Genomic DNA, 9,406 nt, shown 5'->3' on the forward strand with positions numbered 1-9,406 from the left:
CAGGGCAAAGGGGTTAAGCATGTTATTCATCAAAATAAAATTAATAACTAGAGTAGTATTCCTCTTAGAAAGTGCTGGAAAAAAAACTGTTTGCTGCCAACTCGCCTGTGGTGACAGTAAACATTCCAGAGCCGGGCTGGAGTTTGGACTTGCCATTATCTGCCACAGCTGTGACAACGCCTGTTGGCCGCAGGTTTGTGGCTGGCCACGCTGTGTTTACCTGGAAATGAATCTGAAAAGCGGCTGGACTGGGAAGGCACACAACCCGGCTAAATAAAAGTGAGAGTGGGCCATTGCAGCGAGGGGCAGTGGGAGGGAGTCCAAAGTTATTGCACTGGCCCCAGTGGGTCAGGGCGCAAACACGGGCGTAAACGCACTAAGGATATCCTCAAATACGCACCTTTTGATATTGGGAGGAATGCGGTGCGGGAATGCCATTCGATATGTTTTATGTTGACTGTATCCAGGCCGCTGCAGATCCAATATTCGTCCCTTGTCATGTTAAAGGAGCCTATGTTGACCGCTGCCCTTCATTTATCAAACAGGGTGACAGTTTATCTATTGGACCACAGGAGTAGAGGGAGGACGTTGGGATCCCCAGCGATCGGATCAACAGATCGGATGACACCAAAGAATGTATGTGCCTTAAAGTAGAGGCTTTATTAAGTTTTAAATTCTATAATAAAATGGATAACTCCTAATCTTTTTCCTCGAGGGGCTTTTAAATAACACAGAACTTTATTACTTATCAATAAATCATTGGAAAAAAAGCTTAATAGAACAATAATAACCACTGAGACCTTATATACATTATTACCACAGAATTGATGGCTTATTTGAAATTTAGACACAAATGAGGATGTATTAATGGATTACCAGTATTTATAACAGCATGGATAACGCACTAAACTGAAAAACACCTGCCCAACGCTACATTACAATACATTACAATACAATACATTTCATTTAGCTGAAGGTTTATCTAAAGCGACTTACAATAAGTGCATTCAACCATGAGGGTACAAACCCAGAACAACAAGAATCAAATAAGTAAATTTACTTCCAAAAAGCAAAACTACAAAGTGTAAGGGCCATATAAGTGCAACTAATTATTATTATTGTATTTATTTTATTAATTTATTTTATTTTTTTAACCAAAGTGTAGTCGGAGGAGCTGTGTTGTTAGTCTGCAGCTGAAGATGTGTAGACTTTCTGCTGTCCTGATGTCAATTGGGAGCTTGTTCCACCATTTAGGAGCCAGGACAGCTGTGGTTTTATGTGGCAACGTGAGGTTTCAAAACCTGGCAACCCAAAAGGTATTCAATTAAATGACATAGGATGATCTGAAATTATTTTTTTAATCATTCATAAAGCTAGAAAGTATTGCTCAACTGTAAGCTGAATGAGAAGAAAAGAAATAACTATTTGAGATACCCCGACTCTGTCATGGTTCATCTCCTGTGCCGCGGCCCCTCGTCACCGCTGTCTGAACTTTACAGCCAACATGGACGGGTTGTGTATTAGAGCCTGAAGATTTAATATCACCAAATCAGCACATTGTTATTCATTAGTGGACCAACTGCAGAGTCAATACACATTTAATCACAGACTGGAGGCAATTAAAACAGGAGGGGGGCCAGTGGTGCTATGTTAATTAAAGTGCCGGGCTCCCATGGGAAGCTCCGTGTTGAAAATATCACTACAATCGAGCCCACGCCATAATCCACGATGAGCCACCGCCGTTTACTCTCGACCGCCGGGCTGTCAGGTCCCTGTCAGCGCGGACAGGAGAACAAAGCAGGACCGATGATTAAAAATGTGTGTATCAGTGATGGTCGTCCTAATCCTAATTAGCTCAAACATGAGGGTAAAACACCAACATCCTTTCCACGTCAGTTAGGATAATTAATCAACTAGTGTGATCTCGTTTTGAATAGACACGAGGGTATGAAATATAGGTTTAGTCAATCCAAATCTTCTTCTGATCATCACAATGGTCAATTTCCCCAAATGTGCTGGGAGAGGCCTCTTGAGAAAACACACGCACACACACACACGCACGCACACAAACACACACACACACACACACACACACACGCGCACACACACACACACACACACACATCTCAGTTCTACATCTGAGCGAGGCTTTCGGTCCATTTCCTTTTTCCATCAGTCACTCAGTGAGCGAGCGAGTGAGGTTCATATCTGCTGCCGTCTTATCTGTATTCCGGGCTGATGGGGAAATTCAAGTTTGGGATTACCTCTGACTGCTGACCCAGACCCATCTCAGACAACCGGCCCTGCACGTCTATCATCATCATCACGCTTCAGAGCCCCGTGCCATGCGCCGGTTTAGAGCCCAGCGTCTGATTCTATATCTAAGTATCTTTGTTTTGTATGCGCAAGGATACAAATTAAAAGCTGATAGAGGACTTTACGTTTACAGGTCGAGAATATAGCGCGTCCTCTGCCGTCACTCTCCTTCCTGTAAAGGCTGAGGGCCCATCCATATGCAGATGGCTAATTTGTAGTGTTTTCACGGGAGCATGGAGGGGGCCGACAACTCATGAAGAGGGCTGAAAAGGAGCTACCTACACGTCACCCCAGGGGCCTGCTGGAAAAGCCTGCCCTACCAGAGCAACAACATAAGTGTCCAATCTGTGTTTGCTTACCCGTGGACGCCGGTGGCTGAGTCCTGGCCAGGGGCCCGTAAATTGTGCCCTTTTTTTTACAGGCCCTGACAGCTAACAGACTATTGGGAACAGGGGCCCAATGACACAGCCACTCAACAGATTAGCACCTCATCAGCCTCCTGCGGCTCCGAACAAATACGGCCCCTGCCTCTTTAAAGGGACAATGGGGCCACCCCAGCTAAACAGCACCCCGCCAAGACAGCCCCCCACCCTCCTCCAGCCACAAAACTTCCTGGTCTGCTCTTTCTCCGGGGGCCACAGCTGCATCAAGGGGTCCTTTCCCCGGTCTCCCCCGGGCCCACCCCGACCAGATGTGTGTGTATCAGGTGAGCAAATATTGCCACTTGCCTGAGAGTTCAATGGCCAGTGCTTTCAGGAGGGTGCGTATTGCGCCTGCCTGCTTTGCAACAGGGGTGCATGTGGCTTCACACAGCAACGGGTGCACAGAGCGGGTCAGGGGAATTCTCCAGGCACAGCTGGAGGCAGCAAATCAAACATACCTATATGGCTCATTTGCATTTTCCCAGACTGGGAAACCGTTCCCAGCTTTCATTTCCTCCCTCCACAGCTTTTACAACAAAGGAGCGACTCGGTGTCACCGGGCAGCCACCACACACGCAGATTTGACCTTTTGTTCCCCTGCAATTCACAGTGTATAACTCTGACTTAAAAACACATCGAATATGAAGCCTTATTAATCAACAAATACACTGACACAACTAGAATGGTAGAGCAGATACCTACATTTCACACACTCATAGATAACAGCTCTTGAAAAATGCCTGATTGTTTTTTTTATCAAAATCCATGAATTATTCTCTTGGAAATTGAGGTAAATGTCGAAAAACCTCTGATCTCGCAATGTTAAATAAAAGTCTTGAATCTGTCCCCTGATGCAGATCCACACCGAAGTTGTGTGGTTTCTTTCCGGACCCATACCACACCATTCCACCAAGTTCCGGGGAAATCAGTTGTGTTGTTTTTTTGTGTTATCTTGCTTACAAACCAACCATAAAATGGACAGGGGTGGAAACCCCCTACAAATGGACCCATAACTCTGATCACCATTAGGTTATATAAGTAAACATGCAGGGGCATTGAAAGCTGAGCTTGTCATCCACTCATGTGTCGTGTTTTGGAGTCTTTGTCTCCAGTGCACACATTAAAGGTGTAAACGCCCTCTGAGGTTGGACTCACGTGTCATCCAGGTCATAATGTGGAAAACCCAGACAGGGAAAATACACGGTGTGCTGTGAGATTGTATTAGAGATAAGAGATAGCGTGTTTCTTGGTACTCGTGTCCTTTGTCAAGGACACAGGAAGAAAAAGTAAAACAGTGTGGGCTACAGTTGGTTACAGGCAGACGGCAGTGAACTGATAAAACATGGACGTGTTTTTTTTTTGTCGTTTTAGTTTGGAACACGCATCTTAAGAAATTGCTCAGCAGCTCCCTTGATTCCAGGCAAACATTCACTGTGAGCGTAGAATAATAGTCAATCAAATGAATCCCTGTTTACTGGTCAAGCCTGAGAGGCAGCATTGTGGAGGATGAAAGGCCACCAGCTGAATGCCACACCAACAAGCCGCTCACAGAAAGGCCAGGCCCACGGCTACAGAGAACAGGATCAGCTTAGGTAAAGGCTACGGGCCTGCGGACGCGGCCAGCTGTGTATTGGGTCAGGAGAGGAGGCTTCAGCGCGGACTGAGGACCACCTTGATCCCCGCTGGAAGTCAAACACAAGTGTGGGTAGCCGTGTCCTGGGAGGCCTCCTCCGCCGTCACAGTGAAATGACACTGGCCCAGAAAACAAACAAGATCTCTCTCCATCTCTCTCCCCCAAGCCCAGGCCAGCCTTGTCCGGCTGATGGGTTTTTTTCTGTTGTTCTGTTTGTTTGCTTGTTTGGTCTGTAGCCCATGGATACCCAGCATGGGCGCAGAGAGAGGAGAAGCGGAGGAATGGAGGACGCGGAGGAGAGAGGAGCGGTAAGGAGGTGGTGGTGACGGTGGTGGTGGACGAGCGTGCACAACACACACACAACAGACCTCCCCTTGAGGTGACGAGAGACCTGCCGAGAAGCCACCAGGCAAAGCTCCTCGACAAATATACACATGAGCTCAGGCTCAGGGCCACAAAGACAGATCGCTGTCTCCGCTTCAAACAGATGTTATATCCGACACACGTCAGATAGCTCAGTGTTAATACATGTAAATAACCTCCACAACTGGTTTCAGAGCTCACCCTCTTATTGAAGAGGAAACCTTTGGTATTCAGGTATTGACACAAGTAATTCCAAAATGAGATGAAGTAAAACACATACTATGATATTTATTTTTGTATAGTGGTAACCCACCTTCAGATAATCAAATGTTGTACCAAACACACTGAGCTCTCCCACAATTTCAGTGGGTGAACCTACAGTGAGTGACATCTTCTGGCAGCATGGAGAATTGCTTCCTTAATGTAACAGCACGATGAGGAGTCATGGGCCCATTTGAATATACAAGTACATATATATATATATACATACAATTTAGATTGTGTCTTTGGCTCAACCAATCAGCACAGGGCATCATTCATTCCAGAAGCCGACCACTTGAGGTTGGTAAATGAGAAAAAACACTTAATCTCAAATCTCTTTATCTGCAATTTCAAGTGTTTAGTGTATTTATTCATTATTATAGCCTTTTATAATTTTTAATGACATTCAGTATTTTTTAAGAAATTTAACTTTTAGCTCAATGCAGTTGAACAGTGGTGTTTTATTGTATTATTGTTTCAGTGGATGTTTATCAGTGCATTTCTGTGTCTTGTTTTTTTTGTCGTCTTTTAATTGTCCGAAACTAAATTGGCTGCAGGATTAATAACGTTGTATTGTGTGACATTGTAAGAAATGTTTTGTAAAAGTTTAAAGGTACCCCCTTGATATGTTTTATGTATAAAGGTTTAATCTGCATTAGATTGTAACAAATCTAATGCACAACCCTATTTGTGTCTGACATCGATTCTTCCTCCAATAAAAGGGTTTTACCTCCAACTACAGATACTCGATGTTTCCACCTACATTGAAAAGTAAATTTTAAGTGTAGGTGTAATGGAGGCTTCGAGTTTCTGTCCATCCTCAGAAAGGGATCCCTGGCTTGTTACACTCTCGGAAGGTTCTGTGTTTTTGCTCTGTTAAAATGTGGATGTGTTTTTTTTTGTCCCCCTAGTCGAGGGTTAAGGACAGAGGACGTCACACCTTTGGTTTGTTAAGCTCTATGAGGCAAACTGTGATTTGTGAATACTGGCTGTACGAATAAAATTGGATTTGATTTGATTTGAAAGTGTCAAACTAAACATCTTTCTGCAAAAATAAAGATCAAAACATGCAAATAAACTATATCTATTCAGAGAGTTGAGGACTTTGAACAGTTCTCTCCACTGAAATGAAATATTGTCTTGCGTGAAATTACACAGCATTAAACATGTTTGAAATATGTTAAGTAAGGTTTAAACTACTTCATCCCACCAGAGGAGGGAGACATTGCACCTCATTTCCTCAGCTCGGGAACTTCCTGAATTAAAACCCCTTTTCCTGTGGTGTCCTTAAACCTGACTAACACCAGTCACACTCAAATATTTTATGGAGGAAAGATTAGATCGGATTTAGCTGAATGTGAGAGGATTGACCCGATCAACTCTCCATTGGTGCTGCCCTGTCTGTGCCCGTCCAGTCATAACTGTCTCCGGGGTTAATGGGGACATGTGGCTTGAGGACGGTCCACATCTTGAAATCATTCCGACTAACAGACACAGGAGAGTACTATCAAATATCTTTAAAGGGGAACTTCAGCTTCTCATCAGTGGCTGGTGGCAAGCACAATACGGCTTGTTAACAGTGGTTTCTCTGTATCTGCAGTAAATACATTGAAGGACTCAAGGAGGGCACACTTCAAAGATTTCACCGAATCAATGACAGCCATCTTTAAACTGTCCCCTCAGACAATAGGCCCATTCACAAGTACAGTCCAGGAACGAGACCCTTTTATTCATACGGCTGGAGCCCAGCGCACGTTGGATACACAAAGGGATTCCGTGATGGCATTTGTCACGGGCGATTTCAAAGTCGTCCACAAAGCCCCACATCACCGCCACCCTCTTTAACTATGTCATTACTCCCTTGTGGCGAGCGGCTGGCTCTGCAGACCGCTCGGTGTGGTGCAACAATCACATCCAGCTGCTGAGAATGGGATCTGACACGTGAAAAACCACTACACACACACACACACATACACACATCATTATGCAACATACACAAGCGATACAAGCCCGGGCTGCTTGTGCATGCGTGCCGGGGCAATGAAATCCACATTCTGGAGGAGCGTGAACAGGAAGACGGGAAGAGGACTTTCATTGTCAAGTTAAGACTTTGTTTTTTTTATTCCATTGGTATGAACTGAAATGTACAAAACACTGACACCTGCCAATCCAGCGGCAACGAAGACAGGGAAAAGGACAACAGGAAAGAGGAATGTACTCCCAAAACACGCCAATAAAGCAAACTGTAAAACTGTAGCACTATAAACTCCCATGTGAACCGAACTGTACTCATACTGAACTTTCTACCATGTCTGCTGTCTAGACAGGGGGGGGGGGGGGGGGGTGTCAATGATCCAGACATCATAATAAACAAGACAATGGACACCAATATCCTGTTCCATGTGAAGACTTAGATTGGCTTGTGTGTGTGTGGCGTTGCAACGTTTCAGACAAAACACATACAGTACGTTCAGAAAGGATTCAGATCACCTCACTGATTTCCTTATTCATCACCTCAACCAAGGAGGTTATGTTTTTGTCCGCATTTGTTTGCTAGTTAACAGGATTATGCGAAATCTACAGAACCAATTTCCACAAAACCAAGTGGAGGGTCGGGGACACGGCTCAAAGAGGAACCTATTCCATTTTGATGCAGCTCTGGATCAAGATGTGTATGTTAACTTAACTTTCTTTATTAAAATTGTGAGAATTCAACATTTCCCTGGATTTCTCAGGATGAATTTGTGGATCTTGATTACAGTTGTTTTTTGTGTTATGTAGTGTGTGAAATATGCTCTATTGAGTAACATATTAAATGCATAGAGCTCGGGTTTGCTTTGGTATTGTGAGTGTTGAGAGTAGAATGATATGATGATGACATTTCCAATTTAAATAATTTCAGCATCACAGATATTTATTTTGTTGCCTATTTTATTCTGTTGGCCACCTCATTCTGACTTAAAGAGCATCTCTCAAGTATAATAAAGTTGATCTTATTTTATCATACCTTATCTTATCTTATAGCTGCAACAAAAGAAAACAATACTGATTGAGATAAATAGTTTGAAAAACAAACAGCTTCTGTGAACATGATTGGTCAGGGTCAGGAAAGTTGATAAAACGTAAACACTAAGAACAGATCTGTATGTAATGTTGAAAACACCTGATGGGATGCACACAGGGACCAAAGCTGTGTGAGCTGCATCAACCTCCTTTGACTCTTTGCACCTCGACCGGACAGTCGTCTGCTCTCCGTAGCATCGAATAGTGTTCGCTATTCATTTGCTATGCTCCGTGGTAAGATAGTGCAAAAACCATACCACATTTACTAAATACATTAAAAAAACAAACAACATACAAATACATGTGATGGTTCCAGTTTCATGCCGAAGGACAGTCTCACAAACAGCTCGTACGCGAGAGCCGACCCGAGCGCGTTTGATTCTCAGGCTGTAAATCCCTTGTGAAAAGTGCCCTCTTCTCCTGGGGTAGGATCTCGCTCTGAACTCGTCTGTCACACACTGAACATAAGAGCCATGCCCTTACTCAAAATTCATCTAAATCCTATGTACACTCACTCAACGTTCACATTGCATATTTTGGCTTGTGGAGAAAAAAAATCCATGGAATGTTTTGATGTTGTGCAAAAAGGAGGAGAGAACATCTTTCTCTCCTTTTGTTGAATGCGTTTCTGCGGCCTGCGTCTCCACCTGCCTGCTTCTTGTAGCGGAGCATCGAGCCACGATCTCGGGGTTTTCCCAACTTTCAAAGCCTGCGGAGCGGAACTCTCCGTCTGATTGGCTTGTCTCTGTTTCCACAACAAACAGTCCAGGAGGGGGAAATCCGGCGCTCCCAAAAGCTTCATGCAAATAAAGTCCCTGTGACAAGCCTTTCTACTTGGACACATGCTGTGTAGTAAGTCCCCCGAGCCCCTAGGGGTCTTCTTCCATGTCGTCCAGGTTGGGAGCCATGATGAAGTGTTTGGGGTGAAGGAGGCTGTGCTCGTCGGAGTACTCCTCCCAGCGCGCGTCGTCGCTCTCGTGGGTGATGTAGCGTTCCCCGCGTCGCGTCTCAAACTCCCTGAGGTCCAGCCACGTCTGATAGTCCTGAGGGAACGAGACAGGGACTTTTAAATGAAGTCAATATGTTGTTTGTGCTACTGGGTTACTGAACCCCAGCTTTTAAGATCCACTTTTAGCCGGACTTATATTATATGTTGTTCTCAGAATAAATTTGTCTCTGGAGTTGCTCTGAGACCATTTTTATTGGGGAAAAAATCTGTTGCAGACAACTTCAAATAGTTTTTTGATATATAACATAAGAGTGTGTCATTGTCACTTACTTTCTGAGCCTTCACAATGTCAGAGCGTGAATTAAAAGATCTGAGCAAATAGCTCAATTCATTAATGGA

At 44.2% G+C, this 9,406-nt stretch overlaps 1 protein-coding gene and 1 long non-coding RNA gene across 5 annotated transcripts in view; one reads left to right on the forward strand and one right to left on the reverse strand.

Annotated features, from left to right (window-relative positions):
* Positions 1-285: 285 nt before the first annotated feature.
* On the forward strand, positions 286-6,083 carry LOC128450926 (uncharacterized). Of its 2 annotated transcripts, XR_008340053.1 has the most exons (3): positions 286-423; positions 546-636; positions 2,450-6,083. It is a non-coding gene; the product is annotated as an uncharacterized LOC128450926 (long non-coding RNA). The 2 variants fall into 2 exon arrangements; XR_008340052.1 differs by having other exon boundaries at positions 317-636.
* A 1,825-nt stretch (positions 6,084-7,908) lies between these two features.
* The window catches only part of prkd3 (protein kinase D3), a 43,692-nt gene continuing 42,194 nt past the window's right edge, over positions 7,909-9,406 (reverse strand). For all 3 annotated transcript variants that reach the window (XM_053434686.1, XM_053434687.1, XM_053434685.1), the window contains exon 19: positions 7,909-9,101. In XM_053434686.1, the coding sequence (XP_053290661.1) occupies positions 8,928-9,101 (174 nt within the window). In that variant the 3' untranslated portion in view covers positions 7,909-8,927. The remainder of the gene's footprint in view (positions 9,102-9,406) is intronic.

The sequence above is a fragment of the Pleuronectes platessa genome, chromosome 11, assembly GCF_947347685.1.
Source record: "Pleuronectes platessa chromosome 11, fPlePla1.1, whole genome shotgun sequence".
NCBI lineage: Eukaryota > Metazoa > Chordata > Actinopteri > Pleuronectiformes > Pleuronectidae > Pleuronectes > Pleuronectes platessa.